Source organism: Gossypium arboreum, chromosome 13, assembly GCF_025698485.1.
Source record: "Gossypium arboreum isolate Shixiya-1 chromosome 13, ASM2569848v2, whole genome shotgun sequence".
NCBI classification, from domain to species: Eukaryota; Viridiplantae; Streptophyta; class Magnoliopsida; order Malvales; family Malvaceae; genus Gossypium; species Gossypium arboreum.
In genome coordinates, this window is record NC_069082.1 from 29,805,576 (window position 1) to 29,828,434 (window position 22,859).

Genomic DNA, 22,859 nt, shown 5'->3' on the forward strand with positions numbered 1-22,859 from the left:
ACATTGTATTGCATTATTATTATTACTCACATATTAATACTACATACGATATTATATTTTCTTACAATGTTAATACAAATGATTTGTAGTAGTTTTAATCTAAGGAATACTGATTACCATTGTAACTTATTTAGGTTGGTTTATACTTCTGTTTCGAATTTTAGTTTATTTACAGATTCTGGTTCTTCATTTAGATTATAGAAAAATGTCTCATACGTTAAAAAAAAACTCATCCAATTCAAAGGCTAAGGCGATTGTCGCTGCTCAGGCTCAAGTTGCGAACCAAACATTACTTGTGACTATGAGTCACAACGAAAAGCCTACGAAATTTACCAGAGAGAATTTTAAAGCATGGCAATAGAAAATGTTGTTCTATTTGACCATGTTGAATATGACAAAATTTCTGAAGGATGATCCTTCTATTTTTAGAGAGGATGAGGAAGATTCTATTACGCTTTCAATATTGTCGAAGCATGAAACAACTCTGATTTCCTATGTCGTAACTACATTTTGAATAGTTTATCTGATGAACTTTGTGAAGTGTACAATATCAAGAAAATGGTTAAGGAATTATGGGAATTGTTAGACCATAAATACAAAATTGAAGATGCTGGTGCTAAGAAATTTTTGGTTGCCAAGTTCTTAAACTTTGTAATGATTGATTCTAAAGTTGTTGTAAATCAGGTGCAGGAATTCCAACTGATCATTTATGGTATTCTCGCAGAAGGAATGGTTATAAGTGAATCTTTTCAGGTGGTAACCATTATTGAAAACCTTCCCCCTACTTGGAATGACTTCTAGAACTATCTTAAGCATAAGAGAAAGAAAATGACAGTGGAAGATCTGATTGTCAGACTTTGAATTGAAGAAGAAAATCAAGGTACAACTAAAAAACTAAACAAAGCAACCGGTCTTAACATTTTCAAGGCAAATATAGTGGAAGTAAAAAAGGACTCCGAGAAAAGAAAACATTCCCATACTGGGTCTAAACTAGAACCAAAAGGTGATGTCTTCAAGAAGCCAAAATTCCAAGGAAAAAGTTTTAATTGCAATAAGATAGGACACAAGTCATCCAATTGTAGGCTTCCAAAGAGGGTCAGAACAAATGAGACCAACACTGTGGAAAATATTTCTAAGGAAGTATCTAATCTTGACCTCTATGCTGTGATTTCTGAAGTCAACTTGGTTTATTCAAATCCAAGAGAATGGTGGCTTAATATTGGTGCCGCGTGTCATATTTTTTGTAACAAGGACTCTTTTGTTAAGTTGGTTCCTTGTGAGAAAGGGGAGAAGCTCTCTATGGGCAACACTGCAACTTTCAAGATCAAGGGGAAATGCACTATAATTTTGAAGATGACTTCTGGCAAATAGTTGAAACTTCAAAATGTGTTGTATGTGCCTGACATACGCAAGAATCTTGTCTCTGGGACCCTCCAAAGTATGCATGGCTTTAGGATGATATTTAAATCCCAAAAGTTAGTTTTGTCAAAATGGGAAATATTTGTGGGAAGGGGATATGTATTAAATGATATGTGGAAACTCAATGCTATCTTTGTAAAAGCTAATACTATGAATAAAAATGATGTTTCTTCTTCTATTTATATGTTTGAGTCATTTAATTATAGTATGGTCGGCTCGGACATGTTAATTTTGATACTTTATATAAATTAATTAACTGATAGTACATTCTTTCATTTCACATTAATTATAATCATAAGTGTAAAACGTGTGTTGAGGCAAAACTAACAAGGTCTTCATTTGAAAGAAATATTGAACCACTTGATCTAATACATAGTGATATTTTGTGACTTAAAGTTTATTCAAACTAAAGGAGGGAATAAATATTTTATTACCTTTATTAATGATAGCACAAAATATTACAATATATATTTGCTTAAAAAAAATATGAAGCTATAGAGAAATTTGTTCACTATAAGCAAGAAGTTGAAACCTGACTTAATAAAAAAATTAAGAGGGTGAGAAGTGACCGTAGTGGTGAATATATTGAATTATTTGGTAAATTTTGTGCACAACATAGTATTATTCATGAAATGACACCACCATACTCTCCTCAATCTAAAAAAGTAGCAGAGCGAAAAAATCGAACCCTAAAGGAAATGATGAATGCAATGCTAGAAAGTTTTGGATCGTCAGAAAACATGTGGGGGGAAGTTGTTTTATCAACGAATTACCTTTTAAATAAGGTGCCCGCAAGAAAAAGAATAAGGCATCATATAAGTTATAGAAGGGTTGGAAACCTTCCTACAACTACTTGAAAGTGTGGGGGTGTCTTGCAAAGGTAATGATTCCTTTACCAAAGCAAATGAAAATAGGTCCTAAAATAGTGGATTGTAATTTCATTTGCAATGACCCGAACTTTACGGTTATTAGAAAAGTGTATTTTCGGGTCTTCATTTCTGAAAAATAGATTCGTAAATATTTATTATAAATATTTACGAAGTTAAGTGAGTGGTTAATTAAAGTTTAATTAAGTGAATTAGCTTAAATTAAGGATAATTGGATAAAAGGATTAAATTGAATATAGTGTGAAAGTTTAATTATAGAATAAAGAAAATTGAAGGGACTAAATATGTAAATAAGCCAAAGTGAATGCCAAGTGTGTGGCAAAAATAAAATACAAGTGTAATAAATATTATACATACAATTGTAATGGATGTATGTATTTGCTTATTATTTAAGTAAATATTAATGTATTTATTATTATTAAATTGATATTATATGATGAATAAATTAAATAAAGACAAATGTGTGGATATGATTTGATACAAGTGTATAAATAAAAATACATATATTTGCAATATATGTATTTAATTATAAAAGATATTTATTAATTAAATAATTATATTATAAGATTTTTATGTAATAAATAAATTAAAACATGACAAATGTATGATGATGATATGTTACATGTGTAAGTATAAGTAAATAAATGTATTGATTATTAAATAGATATTTATTATTGTTATTATATTATATACATATAAAGTAAATGAAATAAAAGAATAAAGAAACAAAAGAAAAGAAAAAGAAAAGGAGAAAGAATAGAGAGCAGGGACGAAACAAGGGAAGGAAAGAAGGAAAAAGAAAGGAAAGAAAGAAAAAGGAAAAATTGAGATTTTGAGGTTTGAAGATTTAATTGCTAACGAGGTGTCGGAAAATCCTCGGTTAAGAAAGGAAAAGACGAGGTCAACGAGGGTTAACTCGAAAATCACGGTTTGTGTTTCTATAATCCGAACTTAATATTTAATTGTTGAATTTATTATTTAATGTATAGGGTGATGCATTAAAAGGTAAAATTTAATTGTTAATTATTATATTTTGATTGAATGTTATGGTAAGTAATTAAGGTAAGCATTATTGTGTTTTATGATTATTGAAATGAATCAAAATGTATATTGTATTGCAACTGAATTGCATGTAGATTGATATGGAAAAATGTATTAAATTGAATTGAAATTAAATTACGAATGAAATTGAAAATTTGAAAGTTTACTGAATACCCTATTAACAGTGTCGGGTTTGTCGGATATAATTGGCATACCATAGGACTGGAAGTGTTTAGGGATATTCCGACTGTGTGTCGATGAGACACTATATGTGTTGACTACTGTGACTGTTCCGGATTCGTTCCGAAGAGGTACTCTGTACCTGACTGTGACTGTTACTGCTACTGTTATGTTACCCTATGGTGTATTTCGGCTTCGGCCGATGAAACACTGTATACTATCCCCGGTGTGTAGGTTGGATCCATGTATCCGTCTAGGTCCGAGTCATGTTAATAGGGACAAATAAAGGTACTGAAAAATTGACTGCTACCGAATATTTGACTGTTACTGAATAAATGATTGACTGATACAGAATAATAATTATTAAATGATTGATATTGAAAATTCTGACTGTAATCGAATAATTGATTGCTACTAAGTAAAGGATTGCTACTGAACGAATAATCGTTACTGGATAACTAATTGTTATCAATTGACTAAATGTTACTGAAAGAAACTGATAAATTAATAAATTTTGAAATATGTTTACTGATATTGAATAGTGAACAGAAACATGAGTAAGACATATGAATGGAGAATATTATTGTTGAGAATTTAAATGAAAAAGCTAATCAAGTTATTAGATGATGAAGGTTGAATAAGTTGTAAAGAAATTACTTATGAAATGAATAAATGAATATTTATGATTATTATAGGACAATAAGTGTATGTTATGTTTTAAATGTTCGGATTATAGAAATACCACTGTGTTCATACTCAGCGTACGGTTTGTTTCCGTGCGCAAGTTAAGTTAAAGTCAGATCGTTAAATTAGCATCCCAGGCCAATCCTGAACTCAATAAGGTAAAGCATGTTAATTGTTGATAAAGGCATGTACCTAGGATATCTTAAGTGTGTTAGATTGGATTGTGATTGTAATAATGAAATAAGTAAATTGATAATTGATAATGATACATGATAAGTGTTTAAAGTTAAGTATTAGATAGTATATAAAATGCGTTTGGATTGGTTTAGTACTGGTGTTTGTATTGGTTATGGATTGAAATTTGCAGGGTTGGATAGTAAAGTGTGAAATACTCATTATTGAGTCCACACGGCCTGGTATGCGGGTGTGTGACCAGACCGTGTGAGACACACGGCTTGCGCATGGACATGTTGTTGAGCCGTGTGTCCCCTGCACCTAAATGGTTACAACCAAGTTAGTCCACGGGCGTGTGCTATGGTTGCTACGGCCGTACCTTAAAGTCAGTTTAGTACACGGGTAGGCCACACGAACATGTGTTGTAACCGTGTTAAAAAGTCAGTGTTACACACGGACTGAGGACACGGGCGTGTCCCAAGCCACACGGGCATGTTAATTTAGCCACACGGGCGTATGGTACTGTTTTCAAAGAGGAAAATTTGAAATTGTACAAAAAATTTACTAAGCTTCCGATCGAGCCCCGGTTTATTTTAATTGTGTATAATAAATACCGTGGGCCCATTAAATCTATGTTTAGATGTATAGAATTTTGTTTATTCTTGTTTTAAGTACAAATGTACTAAAATGTCTGGTAATACCTTGTAATCCTGTTTCGGTAACGGGACTGGGTTAGGGGTGTTACATTTAGTGGTATCAGAGCTAACCGAGTTTAGCCGATTTTAGGATCAAGTCGAATACAGAAAGGAGTCTAGAGTTATATGCCATAATTAAGTCGAAATTGAGTTGGGATTGGATGCTGATATATTTGTTTGTTACTGTTTTATAGTTAAAAATTTTAAATGCATATATCGATGGTATTGATTATGAAATGTATACTGGAAACGAATAGTTTCGTGAAATAGATGGAAACTGAATTGGTAATATTGAGTATTAATTCAATGAGTAATTAATTACTGAATGTTGACTGATAATAATAGAGAAATAAATGATACATAATTATTTAGAACTGTAACTGATGCTCTTTAGTGAGCAGAAATGAACTCTGTCTGTTACAATATCTACCCCTCCTGTTTCTCAATCGGTTCCCGAAGTACTTTAAGGTACAGAGCCTGTCTGAACGGGTAAGTTATCTATTGTTAATACTTCGTAAATATAGTGTGGAAGAGTTGAGAATTTCAGCTGAAAATGATCTTGAAAGAACTGAAATCTGGTTAGAGAATTTTATCAGGACTGTCAATGAATTGTTCTGTTCATTGATTAGATGTTAGAAAAGAATGATATTTCTGTTAAAAGATTCAGCTTACCAGTGGTGGAAAATATTGATTTATGTTGCAATTAAGAAAGGGTTATTTGGAAATTTTTCGAAATGAGTTCTGAAAGAAATATATAACAGTCAGAGATTTCTTGATCAAAGATGTAAAGAATTCCTGAAGCTTAAATAGAGTTATATGATTGTAACTGTATCTGAAGGGAATTTGTCTGATTGAATAAATATATTAGAGGATGTATTTCGACAGAGAATGTATGGTACAAATTGTTAAAGATGGTTTAAATGAAGATATAAAGTTGAAGAACGTAGAATAAATAGTGGAATATGTGTTGGATATGTTTCTTTTGATCATTATCTTAGTGATTACTTGGAGAAGTTGAAAAAGATATTATTCAGAGTTCAAGACCGAATAACGCAGTTATCAAAGGTAGGTCACCCTGTAATCTCAGAAATACGAGTGAAAGTCGAAGTATGACAAAGGACTTCACTGTAAAATCTAGAGAATAAACATCAGCCAGGGCATATGTTAATTGTATATAAGGAGATTTATCTCTACTGGATGTTATTACAGGTACTTTTTTTCTTTATCGACACTGATATGATTATTTTAAATTGATCTTGGTTGATCTATTCGTATGACTGCATGAGTCTGGTATCCACTAAAGATTTACCTGATGAGTTTACTAAATATGGGTTGAAGCATTAAATTTTCCGAATCAATATTTATGGGCTAATAAGATCTATATGAACTGTTTAATAATGATACTACTGTTTTCTATCGATTTGATGTAATTACTATTTGATGTGATCTTGAAAATGGAATGGTTAATTCTGCATGATGCTATGGTAAATTATAAGCAAAAGTATATTATATTGCAAAGTCAAGATAATGAAATGTTTTGTCCTGAATCAGAGAAGATTGAATGATTTTTCTTTGTGATATTAATAATGTTAACACAGAAATGCGCTGAAAAGGGGTTATAGTACTTACTTTGCTTATGTATTGGATATTAAAGTATTTAAGTTAAAATTTAAGTCAATGGCAATAGTATGTGAAAACTTTGATATGTTTACTTGAATTATTTTTGGTTAAGGAAGTTGAATTTGCTATAGATCTTGTGCTTGAAATGATGTTGAAAAGTGTATTTGAAATCGAAGTTTTCTGAAACTAGTCGGTTATTACCAGAAATTTGAAAAAGGGATTTTTGGATGATATGATTATTATAGAAAGATATAGCATTGGAATGATTTGATAAATGTCAGCAAGGTTTTGATTAGTTGAGAGCTCAGCAAATTGAAGCACTAGTTCTGGTTTAGTCTGAAATCCGATGAAGAAACTTGTAATTTCCAGGGATAGCAGTGTTTTGATACAAGAAAGAGAACTAATGGTTTATGCTATAAAAAGTTAGAATCACATGGGAAGAATTATTTGATACATGATTTGGAAGTGGTACTTATTGTCCTTGCATTAGAAAGATCATGATTTGATAATTGATTATCATTAAAGAAAAGCAAATGGAGTTATGTATACTCAGAATTGAAAGTTTTGCTTTGTGTTATGTGTTATGAACCCTCAGCTGTTATCACTTGATGATGGTTCAATTTTAGTTAAGATAAAAGTTAAACTAATTTCTCTACAGCAGATCTGCAAAGCTCAGGAATGTGATAACGAGTTACCGATTAAATGTGTATAGTATACAGATGACTTTTGATTAAAATTTTAGATTGAATTTGATGATTGTCTACTATTTAGAAACAGAAGTTGTACTGAAGAATTCAAAACTGTTACAGCCAGTGATGATATCAGAATGAAAATGGGATAGAATTTCTATGAGTTTGAATTGGAATTATGTCTATCTGCGAAAAAGAAAAGATGATATTTAAATAATCGTTGAAGGTATGGCGAAGCTTGCATATTTTATTTAAACATGAATAAGTTTCTTACTTAAAAATTGTCTGAAATATGAGTTTCTGAGATTGTAAAATTTATGGTATGATAGTTTCTATTATTTCTGATAGAAATACATGGTTTATATTCTGATGCTAGAATGAATACAAGAAGTTCTGGATACACAATAATAATTTTCAGCATTGTATGAAGCTTCGTATGATTGTGAATGTAAAACTGCATAGTATTTGATTGAATGTAGCAAGAAAAGGAATATGTGGAGTTGTTTTGATTCGTGAAACTAAATAAGAGTGGAAGAGATTGAAACAGATTGAAAGCAGCTTTTGACAGATGGAAATTATGTATATCAAGTATTCTGCTAGTGATAAGGTATTTCTTAAGTTGCATGTTGGAAGAAAATCTTGAGATTTGATTGAAAAAGTGAAATTGAGATCTCATTCTGTTTGGGTATCTGAGATTATAGAAAGAGTTGGACTGGTAATGAATTGACTGATTTTACTTCTGAAATTACAAAAAAATTTATGAGATTTTCAGGATTTGGTCTTCAAAAGACATAGATCAGATCTTCCACATGTTACTTGGCAAGGGATATTGAAATTTGAACTGATTCATTGTATAAAGAAGAAGAACTGTTCGAGATACTAGCTTGAGAAGTGAAGTCATAATATTGAGGCAGCTACACGGGAACCGAAAGAAACTGTGAGATCACTGAACCCCCACCTCTCTTTCAGGTAAATTTCGAGGACGAAATTTATTAAGGATGAGAGAATTGTAATGACCCGAACTTTACAGTTATCGGAAAATTATATTTTCGGATCTTCATTTTTGAAAAATGGATTCATAAATATTTATTATTAATATTTACGAAGTTAAGTGAGTGGTTAATTAAAGTTTAATTAAGTGAATTAGCTTAAATTAATGATAATTAGATAAAAGGATTAAATTGAATATAGTGTGAAAGTTTAATTATAGAATAAAGAAAATTGAAGGGACTAAATAAGTAAATAAGCCAAAGTGAATGCCAAGTGTGTGGCAAAAATAAAATACAAGTGTAATAAATATTATACATACAATTGTAATACATGTATGTATTTGCTTATTATTTAAGTAAATATTAATGTATTTATTATTATTAAATTGATATTATATGATGAATAAATTAAATAAAGACAAATGTGTGGATATGATTTGATACAAGTGTATAAATAAAAATACATACATTTGTAATATATGTATTTAATTATAAAAGATATTTATTAATTAAATAATTATATTATAAGATTTTTATGTAATAAATAAATTAAAACATGACAAATGTATGATGATGATATGTTACATGTGTAAGTATAAGTAAATAATGTATTGATTATTAAATAGATATTTATTATTGTTATTATATTATATACATATAAAGTAAATGAAATAAAAGAATAAAGAAACAAAAGAAAAGAAAAGAAAGGGAGAAAGAATAGAGAGCAGGGATGAAACAAGGGAAGGAAAGAAGGAAAAAGAAAGGAAAGAAAGAAAAAGAAAAAAAATGAGATTTTGAGGTTTGAAGATTTAATTGCTAACGAGGTGCCAAAAAATCCTCGGTTAAGAAAGGAAAGACGAGGTCAACGAGGGTTAACTCAGAAATCACGGTTTGTGTTTCTATAATCCGAACTTAATATTTAATTGTTGAATTTATTATTTAATGTATAGGGTGATGCATTAAAAGGTAAAATTTAATTGTTAATTATTATATTTGATTGAATGTTATGGTAAGTAATTAAGGTAAGCATTATTGTGTTTTATGATTATTGAAATGAATCAAAATGTATATTGTATTGCAACTGAATTGCATGTAGATTGATATGGAAAAATGAATTAAATTGAATTGAAATTAAATTATGAATGAAATTGAAAATTTGAAAGTTTACTGAATACCCTATTAACAGTGTCGGGCTTATCTGATAGAATTGACATGTCATAGGATTGGAAGTGTTCAGGGATATTCCGACTATGTGTCGATGAGACACTATATGTGTCAACTCTTGTGGATTATTAGGATTAGTTCAGAAGAGGTACTCTGACTGATCGTGATTATTCTTGCTACTATTACTGTTACCCTATGGTGTATTCCGGCATCGGCCGATGAAACACTGTATACTATTCCCGGTGTATGGGTTGGATTCGTGTATTCGTCCAGGTCCGAGTCATGTTAATAGGGACAAATAAAGGTACTGAAAAATTGACTGCTACCGAATATTTGACTGTTACTGAATAAATGATTGACTGATACTGAATAATAATTATTAAATGATTGATATTGAAAAATACTGACTGCCATCGAATAATTGATTGTTACTAAGTAAATGATTGCTACTGAATGAATAATCGTTACTAGATAACTAATTGTTATCAATTGACTAAATGTTATTGAAAGAAACTGATAAATTAATCGATTTTGAAATATGTTTACTGATATTGAATAGTGAATAGAAACATGAGTAAGGCATATGAATGGAGAATGTTATTGTTGAGAATTAAATGAAAAAGCTAATCAAGTTATTAGATGATGAAGGTTGAATAAGTTGTAAAGAAATTACTTATGAAATGAATAAATGAATATTTATGATTATTATAGGACAATAAGTGTATGTTATGTTTTAAATGTTCGGATTATAGAAATACCACTGAGTTCATACTTAGCGTACGGTTTGTTTCCGTGCGCAGGTTAAGTTAAAGTCAAATCGTTGAATCAGCATCCCAGGCCGATCCCGAACTCAATAAGGTAAAGCATGTTAATTGTTGATAAAGGCATGTACCTAAGATGTCTTAAGTGTGTTAGATTGGATTGTGATTGTAATAATGAAATAAGTAAAACTATAATTGATAATGATACATGATAAGTGTTTAAAGTTAAGTATTGGATAGTATATAAAATGCGTTTGGATTGGTTTAGTATTGGTATTTGTATTGGTTGTGGATTGAAATTTGCAGGGTTGGATAGTAAAGTGTGAAAGGCTCATTGTTGAGTCCACACGGTCTGGTCATCCACACGGCCTGGTACACAGGCGTGTGACCAGACCGTGTGAGACACACGGCTTGCGCATGGGCATGTTGTTGAGCCTTGTATCCCCTGTACCTAAATGGTTACAACCAATTTAGTCCACGGGCGTGTGCCATGGTTGCCACGGCCATCCCTTAAAGTCAGTTTAGTACACGGGTAAGCCATACGGACGTGTGTTTTGACCGTGTTAAAAAGTCAGCATTGCACACTGGCTGAGGACACGGACGTGTCCCAAGCCACACGGGTATGTTAATTTAGCCACACGGGCATGTGGTACTGTTTTCAAAGAGGAAAATTTGAAATTGTACGAAAAATTTACTAAGCTTCCAATCGAACCCCGGTTTATTTTAATTGTGTATAATAAGTACTGTGGGCCCATTAAATCTATGTTTAGATGTATAGAATTTCGTTTATTCTTGTTTTAAGTGCAAATGTACTGAGATGTCTAGTAATACCCTGCAACCCTGTTCAGGTAATGGGACAGGGTTAGAGGTGTTACATCATTGGTTATGTACGTTACAACAATGCATATCGATTTCTTGTGCATGAATCAAAGAATCCTAAAATTCACAAGAATACGACATTGGATTCTAAAAATGCCTCATTCTTTAAAAATATATTCTCTTGTAAGACTAAGAAAGTTTGTCAGGTTCAACAAAATGAACTTCAAAGACTATTGATAGTCAAGACTTTCAACAAGAGGTTGAAGTCGAGGTTAAACCAATAAGAAGTAAAAGTGCAAAGGTGGAAAAGTCGTTTGGATCGGGTTGTCTAACCTATATGCTAGAGACTAAACCTCAAACTTATAATGATGTTATATGCTCATATGAAAGCATTTTTTGAAAGATGCTTTCAAGAGTGAAATTAGTTCTATCATGAAAAATCATACGTGGGAATTAATGGATCTACCTCAAGGAATTAAACCACTAAATTCTAAATGGATTTTCAAACGAAAAGTGAAAGCAGATAGAATAATTGATAAGTACAAGGCAACATTGGTTATAAAAGGTTATAGATAAAAGGAAACCTTGACTACTTTGATATATTTTCTCCTGTATCAAAAATAACTTCTATAAGAATGATACTTGCTATTGCCGCTTTGTGGAAACTAGAAGTTTATCAAATGGATGTTAAAAGAGCTTTAAATGGAGATTTTGATTAGGAGATTTACATGGAACAACTTGATGGTCATGTAGCTTTAGGGCAAGAAAGAAAAGTTTATAAATTGGTGAAGTCTTTGTATGGACTTAAGCAAGCACCAAAGTAGTGGCATAATAAGTTTGACAGTGCCATGATATTAAATGGATTTAAAATTAATGAGTGTGACAAATATGTATATGTCAAAACCACTGTTGATGGATATGTAATTCTATGTTTATATGTTGATGACATACCCATTGTTGGAAGTAACAATGAAATGGTAAAACGTACCAAAAACTTATTAAATTCAAGATTTGACATGAAAGATATGAGACTTGCTGACATGATTTTGGGCATCCAAATTAAAAGGTCATTTGAAGGTCTCGTATTGACTCAATCACACTACATAAACAAGATCCTTGAGAAATTTGGTAAGGATAATTTTGGTGTAGCCAGGACTCCAATAGATATAAGTCAATATCTGTCCAAAAACAAAGGTGAAAGTGTTGACCAAATGGAGTATGCAAGAGTCATAGACAGTCTAATGTACCTTATAAGTTGCACTAGACTTGATATTGCTTTCACTGTAAGTAGTTTAAGCAAATTCACAAGCAATCTAGCGGAGAATCATTAGAAAACAATTGTCAAAGTACTAAGATATCTCAGATATACTCGAAACTACGAATTACATTATTTCAAAGATCTTGCAGTGTTAGAAGGATTCTCCGATGCCAGTTGGATATCTAATATTCAAGATACCAAAGACATAAATAGTTATATTTTTACATTGAGAGAAGGAGCTGTGTCATAGAAATCCTCAAGGTAAACGATTATAACCAGATCTACAATGGAATCTAAGTTTGTAGCTCTAGACAAATCTGGAGAAGAAGCAGAATGGCTACGAAACTTTTTAGAGGGTATTCATAAATGGCCAAAGCTTGTGCCCACAATATGCATATATTGTGATAGCCAAGCAACAATTGGTAGATCACAGAACATAATGTATAATGGTAAGTCGAGACACTGCGTCGTCGACACAATATTGTTAGACAACTGATCTCAATTGGAGTTATCTTTATTGATTTTGTAAGATCAAAAGATAACATTGCGGATCCGTTAATCAAATGGTTAAATCGAGATCAAGTTGATAAAACATCGAAAGGAATGAGACTAAAGCCCATGAATATTTAAGACGCTATGTGAAGGAAAAATCCAACCTAGTTGATTAGAGATCCCAAGATCTAGGTTCAATGGGACAACCTACTTGCATAAGCCTTGTAAGGTCACTGTAAGGGTTCTTATCCGAAGTCCATTCCTATGATGAAAATAATGATTAAAATGTAAAAAAGGTTAAGCAATGCTTTTAATGACCATTGTGTGTTTCGGTGAAACAAGCAACATAAGTCACTTATATGAGAGTGAAGTATGGGTGCTTCAAGGAGACTATTGGGGCATAGTTCTCTAAGCTCTTGCAAAACCAGGAGGATGTTCACGACCATACGAACATACCCATGATAACTAAAATCTTGTCAGAGAGGTATTTGTGTGAGGTATATCATCGTTTACACAAACGGTATAATAGTTCAAGGACATCGCGTCTACTAGTCAACTAGTAAAGTAAATATACTTTCACAAGGGAAAGTTCAAGGGTTGATGCCTACCTCTCCTGTGCAAATATCAAACGTAGAATCTATCACTTCTTTGAGTCTCGTTGGTCCATCAATTTCATTCATGCAGGGGATTGTTGGAAAATAATTGATATTTTGGAACTTTGAGGCATATTATTTTATTGATAAAATTGAAGGTTTGAATAATAAATTATAAATTTATATTCTATACAATATGCTCAAAATTTTTGAGAGATGAATGATAAATTAATGCTCAAACTAAACAATAGTTTTGTCTCTTGATGAACAGTTGTATCTTTTGAACAATTGTATCTTTTGGTGAATAGATTCACTGTTTTTAGTTTAATATTGCATCTTTTCATTGTCTGTTCAGTAATATTTATTAACTTTTCAACAAGACTCTTCATGAATCGGTCTAAACCTCTTCATTCATTTCCTCTTGTCTATATAAAGCCAAGATAGGAGAGTTTTAAAACGCATCATAAAAAAAAAAACCATCAATATAAAAGATTTCTTCTAAATTCATTCCTCCTGGCGATAGAGAAAGGCAAGATTGTGTTTGATTTATCATTGTTGTTGTGCTACTACTGTGATCGTTTGTTGTTGTATCATGGGAGACAGACGTCTAACGTTACTCAAAGCATCGAGGAGAGATCAAATTTGTCTTAAGGAAACTGTTCATACAGGCCTCAACAAAATTCTTCTTCTAATTTTCAACTCTGTCCGATTACAGGTATTCTATTGTGCTACTATTACTACATTGTATTACATTATTATTTTTACTGACATATTAATACTACATACAATATTATATTTTCTTACAGTTAGATATATGTAGTATGTCAAGTATCACTATCTAATTATTTTGTTATCCACGCTATTTTTAATAGTATAAATAGATGAAAATTTTAATAGAAATGATCAATTTGCTTTAATCTAATGTAAAGGGACAAATTTATTTATTTTTATTTAGTGGAGAGAATAAAACATAATCTAACTCCTAATTCGGAGACATCCATGATACTTTCACCTATTGACTACCGATAAAAAATAATATAACAAAATAATAATTAAATTATAATATAACACAAAAATAATATAATCTACGAGAAAAAAATATAAACATAATTTAAAATTTTAATAACAATCATGACTCAATCAATTTAAGCGGCTATAATTGGAGAGTTCTAATACAACATTCAATCCCTTGCAATTTAGGTTTTTCCTTTTGGTGATCAAAGTTCCAATTACTGCAATGATGAATGGATGGTTCTCTCTCCCCCATTTTAGGGTGGAGTAATTGCCACACCTAATCACATCATGGGCCTCCTTTGTTTTTCAATACACTTTACCAATTACATGGATGGTTGAAATTTCAATTTGGTTAACTTTTATTTTAATGTTTTTTGAGTTATTTCTAGATTGATTTTGAGTTTGGTGTATTTGGGGTTTGTATTGTTTCGGGTTTGAGTCAATTTAGAATTATGTTAAGTTTGAATTTGAGTTGATCGATTTGTATCAAATTTGTTAGTTTATTTGTAGTTTATTGAATAAACTTGATTCGATTAATTCGAGTCTAAATTTAATCTAATTTAAATTGATTATAGAAAAATTAATATTCTTAACTAAAATATGATTTAAGCCAAAAAAAAAACAACACATTCTCAAAAAGACTCAAATCTCGAAAGACCAAACTTAAAATAATTTAATTTTAAAATAATTTAAATAAATAATTCGAAAATGAATATGATCCGGATTAACTTCATCCAATTAATAGGTTAGTCAAAGAAGTGTTAAAAGACTGGAATCATCCTCAGTTTTTCTTTTTTTTTACTGACAGAAGATGGGGCGCATAAAGGAGAGAACTTGAGTTTTGAGCCCCTAGACAATTGATACATTTACAGGGAATTTATACAGTTGACATTTACCACATATGATTGGATCCCCAGACTAATTTGATGGTTGTTGGTCTGAAATTCCCCTGGATGAGGTGAATTCATGTTTTCCTCGATGGAGGCAAGGCAGTGGGCACAGCTCATATTGTGCTAATGCAACCCTGGATTCTGACGCAATCCTTCCATTTACATAATCAAAAAGAAAAAAAAAAAGCTTTCATCCATTGCTGGGTTAGTCTTATATTTTGCATAACGCCGTGTGTGGGCAAGCATTCAAATATGACAATATTCTCTGTAAAATCAGAATATTGAATTATAATAGGATATTCTTTAAAAGTAATTATATGAATAAATCCTGATTTATTTGTTTTTGTTGTCTTTTTTTTTATAAAGTCACGTAAAAATTAATGCATTATTCAACACCAAAATTATTCCCAACAAAACAAACCAAAACTTCACCAACTAAATGTTGTGTCTGTGTGTTCTAAATTTAATTCGTGATTAAGCTACACCAAAACCAATATCTCCGGCCTTGGATTTATATTTTTAATTCACTTTCATTGTCTATCAAATTATTTATTCTTGTCAAACAGTTATTATACATGTGAAACTCTAATTATAGTTTAAAATTTATACTTAAAATTTTAATTTTGATTTAATCATATACATTTAGAGAAATAAATAAATTAATTTATTTTTATATTGGATAAATATATTTATTTATGTATGCAATATATAAATATAAAATTATATTTATTAATAATTTACAAGAATTAAATCAAATAAAAATTTCATGTATAAAATTGCACAAAATCAAAATTCATGTATATAATACACATTAAACTATAGTTCATATATAATTTTGAGATTTATCCTAAACTTTTCAACAAAAAGTGTTGAATAAGATAGGTAACTAGCTACTTATGATAAGGTAGACAATATTAAGTCGATTTTATTTTTTAAAATTTTGAAATAAATTATCATTTTTAAAATGATATATTCAAATTACCATATTTATCTTTCATCCAAAACAATTGCAAATAATATAAAATATTATATTAATAATACTAAAATTAAAAATAAATAATTTTTAAAATTAATATTTACTTTTTCAAACAACTTAATTATATTCGATACTTATATTTACTAATTAACCAAAAAATTTCTAATATAAATTCAGAAATTAGAAAAACTTAGCACTTAAAAATTTCAGTTTATAAAGCACACTCTAAATTACATCAAAAATTAACTAAAGGATTAAATCTTTCATTTTAGTAGAGGGACTACAACTAGAATTAGACTGATTTTAAATCCTCCTTAAATGAAAAATCGCGTTAACCTTAAAGTAACCTCGTTTAACTCCCAATTTTTTGACGGCTAAATCAGAATCGTTATTTTCAGTTGAACCCACCGAATAAAACATCAGGAGCCGCCCTATCAGTAACAGCATCAACACCACCTGTCATTCTTAGCTTTTCCTCTTTCACCAGGGTAGCGTATATTTTAAAAATAACCAAACAAGCCCACCATTTAATAAATAAATTAATAAATAAAAGTCGGCAAACATAATAAATCCTAATTAAAATAAATCATCTTCATGTTACTAAATCATTTCTGCTCTCTCTGTTTGTCTTTTTGCCTTCAGATCTATTATTTTATTAACAATTAAAAAAATTGTTTTTTTTTTCTCATTAAAGAACACTTCTCTCTTTCGCTCAATCACTCTCTTCACCATTTGTCAATTTTCGGAATTTTGAATCTCTCCACAAGTAAGCTCCCACGTAAACCCTAATTGCTTTTTTTTTTTTTTCAGTTTTCGATTTACTTCGATTGGTGTTTAATGATCTTGATCTGTATTGTTTCCATTTTGAGATCTGACTTCCGTTTTACGGGTTCTAAAAACGGAAAGTTTTTGCATTTCCTTTTTTTTGGCCAAGAATAGAAAATTCTGTTGTTAGATTCGATATCATTTTCATCTTACCAAAATTCATCGTTAAAAGAATTATAATTTCTTTATTTTGAGTTTTGATTTTAGTGGATCACTTGCAGCTTGGTGCGATTTGTCACTTGCTGGAGACTGAGGAATTGACATTACTCAAAATTGAGTTCCCGTCGGCTCTATTTCGGTTTGGTTTGGATCAGTGTTGTGTGATTTAGTTATATAGGTGGAATTGTTGATCCATAATAAGGAATTGAAATTCAGTTTTATTTTTGTGGTTTTTTTATATATACTGGTTATGGTGGATTTATAGTGAACTTTGGATTTTGTTCTAATTGTTTTGTATCTGTTGATTGTGATGGTTGGGGAAAGATCGGTGCTGGGAGGAGTGTAGAGTAGGTGGTTTCAATGCTTGTTGGGCTTATCCAGATTCGCGGTGACATATATAGAAGTTTGTATGTAATGATAGGTTATGCTTTTCACAGTTCTTGGAGACTTAAGCGCTAAAGGGGTTGATTGTTTAGTGGCTTTCCAATCTTTAAAGTTTAAAGTTTTGGACATGAGAAGCCCCTTGCTCAATAAACTATCTGTTATTTTCGGTCCTAGACCGCCTGTCAGTTGGTTGTTATTATGCTTTGTCAGTGTGCTTGCGCTGATTGCAGTCTTTGGATCATCGTCTTCAAATTCATTTGACTCTGTAACTTCCACTCCCGTACCTGAGATCTTTACAAACTATAGAAGGCTAAAGGAGCAAGCAGCAGTTGATTATTTTGAGTTGAGAACTATCTTGTCAGGATCTAGTCGGCAAAGGGAGCTTGGCCTTTGTTGCAAAGAAAGAGAAAATTATGTACCTTGTTATAATGTAACTGCAAATTTGATATCAGGGTTTAAAGATGGAGAGGAGTTTGATCGACGTTGTGAAGTGCCAAGGCAAGGAAGCTGGTGTTTAGTTCGCCCTCCAAAAGATTATAAGATTCCACTCCGTTGGCCTGCTGGTAGGGATGTGATATGGAGTGGAAATATCAAGATAACAAAAGACCAATTCCTTTCGTCTGGAGGCGTGACAAAAAGGTATGTATTAAATGCTTTTAGATGCTTTGTGAAAGTAGCAAGTGTGAGGCTTATCTCCTTTAGTACAAACTTTACCTTGTAGAATTAATCAGTGTCTGGTAGCAGCTTATGTTCTTTATGTGATCAATAACAGTTTTAATTTATCTTCATAATTATTTAAAAAATTGTCTAGAATCATGTTGCTAGAAGAGAATCAAATTGCTTTCCACCCTGAAGATGGCTTAATCTTTGATGGTGTCAAAGATTATTCTCGTCAGATTGCAGAGATGTTGGGACTGGGAAGCGACTCTGAATTGTTTCAAGCCGGAGTAAGTCTTTTATTTCACTTTATCATGATATTCTTACAGCTTTTTGCATTTTGGGATACCTTGAGCTTTGAAAAGTTGGTATTTTAGGAATATCTTTTTTCCCAAATATTTTAGCTAGTTCTGTTTAAAAATATGAGAAGATATTGTATGGTCTTCAAGAGGAGGTAAAACTATCTGCGCTATATGGTATTTAATCTCCTACTTTGATTGCAGGTACGCACTGTACTTGATATTGGTTGTGGATTTGGAAGTTTTGGAGCTCATTTAGTTTCACTGAAGTTAATGACTCTTTGTATTGCCGCATATGAGGCAACGGGAAGCCAAGTTCAGCTAGCTCTTGAGAGAGGTCTTCCCGCAATGATTGGAAACTTCATATCAAGGCAACTGCCATATCCATCATTATCATTTGACATGGTTCATTGTGCTCAGTGCGGTATTGTTTGGGACAAGAAAGGTACTTTCAGAGTTTAATAATAGGCTTGCTTTCTGTTATTTATTGATACTCTTCTGTCTTACTTTCCAAATTATTTGGGAAAATGTAGCTATACCACTATTTCATTCCTTATATTTTTAGTGATAATCTAAATTTAATGTTTCAGTATAGAGTTGTTTGGTGCATTGTAAATAATGCTTTCTGTTAAGCTTAATAACACCGCTAGCCAAAAAATGTATTTGACAACTGAAACTTCAACTGCTGTTCTTTGATGAAAAAGACTATTTAGGGCCAAAAAGGAAAAAGAGAAAGTTAATGCATGTAGCTTGAGTTATCTGAAGTGTTAACCTTAGATATATGTATGCTCTTAATCCATTATATATGTATCAGTATTTAATAAATAGGCAAGTATTTTCCCTATTGTAAAATTACGTAAGCTTTGCTTTCTAACTATGGCATTATAAAACAGAGGGGATTTTCCTTATAGAGATAGATCGGTTACTCAAGCCTGGAGGTTATTTTGTTTTAACCTCACCAACAAGTAAGCCACAAGGAAGTTCAACAAGTATGAAGAAAAGAAACATGTTAACACCACTGGAACAATATACTGAAAAAATTTGTTGGAGTCTTATTGCTCAGCAGGATGATACTTTCATCTGGCAGAAAACAGCTGATGCTCATTGCTATTCTTCTAAGTGAGTATACACTGATATTTTTCACTCTTCTGTTGGTAACTCTTAGATCAACTGATTTATGGAACAGGCTTTGTTTTTAGGTTATCTTACCCTTTAACTTTGAATTAGTTGTATCTGGTTCTCTTAACTTATAACAGTCAAACCACCTCTGATGTTTTTTGAACTTTCATTTTCTTGAATATAGCAAGAAGAACGATGTACCTCTTTGCAAAGAAGGATATGATGCACCCTATTATCAGGCCTTGGTACCATGTATTACTGGAACTTCCAGCAAACGCTGGATTCCTATTCAGAACAGGTCCTCTAGCTCAGATTTGAGCTCAGCGGAGCTTGAAGTTCATGGAAAGTATTTTTCCTGCTCATTTTTTCTTCCTGCTCATGCTTTTTGAAAAAACAAAGATTCCATTGTGCTGCAATATGTAATACATAGGATATTGATATAGTAGATGGTTTAGTTGGCTAGGATATTGATGTAGGTTAATCTTGTGCAGGAGTTAGTCCAGAGGATTTCTTTGAAGACTTGCAAGTTTGGAAATTAGCTTTAAAAAACTATTGGTCTTTGCTTACACCATTAATTTTCTCTGACCATCCCAAGAGGCCAGGAGATGAAGATCCTTTGCCACCATTTAATATGGTACGCAATGTGATGGACATGAATGCTCATTATGGGGGTTTGAATGCTGCATTTCTGGAGGAAAGGAAATCGGTGTGGGTGATGAATGTTGTGCCTGTTAGGGCACACAATACGCTTCCTCTCATTCTTGACCGGGGTTTTCTTGGTGTTTTGCACGACTGGTCAGTTTTTTACAACTTCATCAAAGCATTTGTTTAAGTTGATAGCTATGTTCTGGTTTTGGATTGTAAGTTTTAACATCTTTGTTTGGTTATGGCTATATATCTTCACAAACTTTTACCTTTTAGGAGTGATTTTTCTTTTTGTGTTACCTGATTAAGATAATGTTAAAATTTTTGGATCCCAAATTCTGTTAAAAACTAAAATAGTTTGCTTTAGTTCAGATTCTTTGTTAAAATTGAATATCATTGTTGCCTATAAACTTTCTATATCTACTGAAACCTTCAGTTGTTGAACTATTATTTGGCTTAGTTGCTCAAATTAAGTTGGGAAGTGTATTAGATTGCTAATAGTAAAATTTACATTCGGAATTTGAATGTGCGGTTCTCTTTGAGCTCCTTCAAAAGTTTTTTTTTTTTTTTGCTATTAAGTTTGCTCTTTAAGGCGTGCAGATATGTCATTCCTTTGAATGCTGAAAGGGAATTTTTATCTCATGTATCTGGTGCTGTGCAGGTGTGAACCCTTCCCAACATATCCTCGAACGTATGATTTGCTTCATGCAAATGGGCTCCTCTCACATCTCACTTCAGAGAGGTGTGGCTTGATGGAGTTATTTATAGAGATGGATCGAATTCTTCGTCCTGAGGTACTCAAATTCTCTGGGTTTGTGCTTGAAATTCCGTGCAGTGTCCCGTTCTTTCCTCTTTCTATTTTTCTGCGTGACTTTCCTCCGACACCTCTCAACTGTTTGTTATATTGTTTGAAGACTTGATTTTGTTATGTTTGTATTTTATGCTCAATACCCTAATCCTCCTCAATAAGCCCTGTCTAAAAAGAATTTGATATTTTAATCAATGCCCTAAATTACCATTTCAATTGTCCTAGCCTATAATTTGTTGTATTAATTAATGGTTTCTGAAATAGTTTTTAGCTTCTTGAGCAACGGTATACTAGAAGTTATTGAAATTCATAATCTTAGCTTGTGTTTTTTGCAGGGCTGGGTTGTGCTCTCTGATAAATTAGGAGTTATAGAGTTGGCACGTGCACATGCTACACAAATACGATGGGATGCAAGGGTGATCGACCTTCAGAATGGTAGTGACGAGCGCCTACTTGTTTGTCAGAGACCTTTTGTGAAGAAATGATTGCTTTAGCGCCAAAAGGTCTCAAGACCGCAGATCTGTAAACTTTTCTTGATCTGGTAATCCTCTAATTAATCCACCGCAAAACCCTTTCTCACTCACACATGCATGCATGCATACATAGTCAGCGTAAAATGTCAAACATATTAATGATCCTCTTATTAATTGATATCTCATGACACTGGAACTATGTTGGCTTTGGTTTCCAGATCACAGAGTAAGTGGTATGTTTTAATAATTAGGTTTACGCTAACCGGATTTTATGGGTACAAAACCTTTCAAGTTTTTGATGGTATCATATCATGCACCAAGCTTATAAGCATTCGACTGGTCCAATGGTGTTATACATATTACACTATTGAAAGAAAATCGAAACCTCCTATAAAACCTAGGCATCGGCACATATCATTTTTCAAAAGATTATAGTTAGGTATTATGTTCTAGAACTGATGATGCAGCTATTGTGGCAGAGGATGAACTATCGGTGGCATCACAATGTTGGATATGCTCCAGAGTTTCGACAGGTTCGATATTAATGACTTGAGAAGGAGCATGGTGGAGGATTGTAGAATAGATTAGAAACGAGGTTTGCTGCTAAAGTAGCTGCCTTTTCGTTTTCTTCGTCAAGGTATTTGTAGCAATTCATTCATCCACATTTTTTCCCACTTGGTCTTATTTTTGAGTTTGTTGATTTCTTTATTATTTGATATTGAACTCCTCCTTGTATTGAACCATCAAAATTCATTGCTGTGCAATGGCCATGAAATGTGATAATTACAAATAGATCAAACAATCTTTCTTTCTAATGGGTTTTTTTCTTTTTACTTTACATTCGTTTCTTCTGTGTTTGTTAGTGTGCTGGTAAGATTTTGGTTAGGTCTAAATCAGATCAAGCAAATGACGAAAACTCTCATGGATATGCTCGAGCCAGAGCTGTCAATATGCCCAGGTCTCGTTAGTTTTGGATTGGGTCAATTTGGATTTTAAAAATCTTGGATCATTTCAAGTTAAGACTATTTCATGTTCGGATTATTTTAGGTTCAGGTCACTTTAGGTTTGGATTGTTACGGACTTGAGTTATTTTGAGTTAGTTTGATATTATGTTTGGGTCATTCACGTTTGCCTGTTGGGTTTCT

The 22,859-nt window shown here is 31.9% G+C and overlaps 1 protein-coding gene across 1 annotated transcript; it reads left to right on the forward strand.

Moving 5' to 3' along the window:
* Positions 1-16,706: 16,706 nt before the first annotated feature.
* LOC108464334 (probable methyltransferase PMT5) lies at positions 16,707-22,516 on the forward strand. The gene is given in 10 exon segments (XM_053024589.1): positions 16,707-17,111; positions 17,392-18,352; positions 18,525-18,660; positions 18,874-19,114; positions 19,563-19,788; positions 19,973-20,123; positions 20,252-20,583; positions 21,095-21,227; positions 21,577-21,782; positions 22,194-22,516. Coding segments are annotated over 8 exon segments (1,968 nt in total). The 5' UTR covers positions 16,707-17,111; positions 17,392-17,753; the 3' UTR covers positions 21,727-21,782; positions 22,194-22,516.
* Positions 22,517-22,859: the final 343 nt, after the last annotated feature.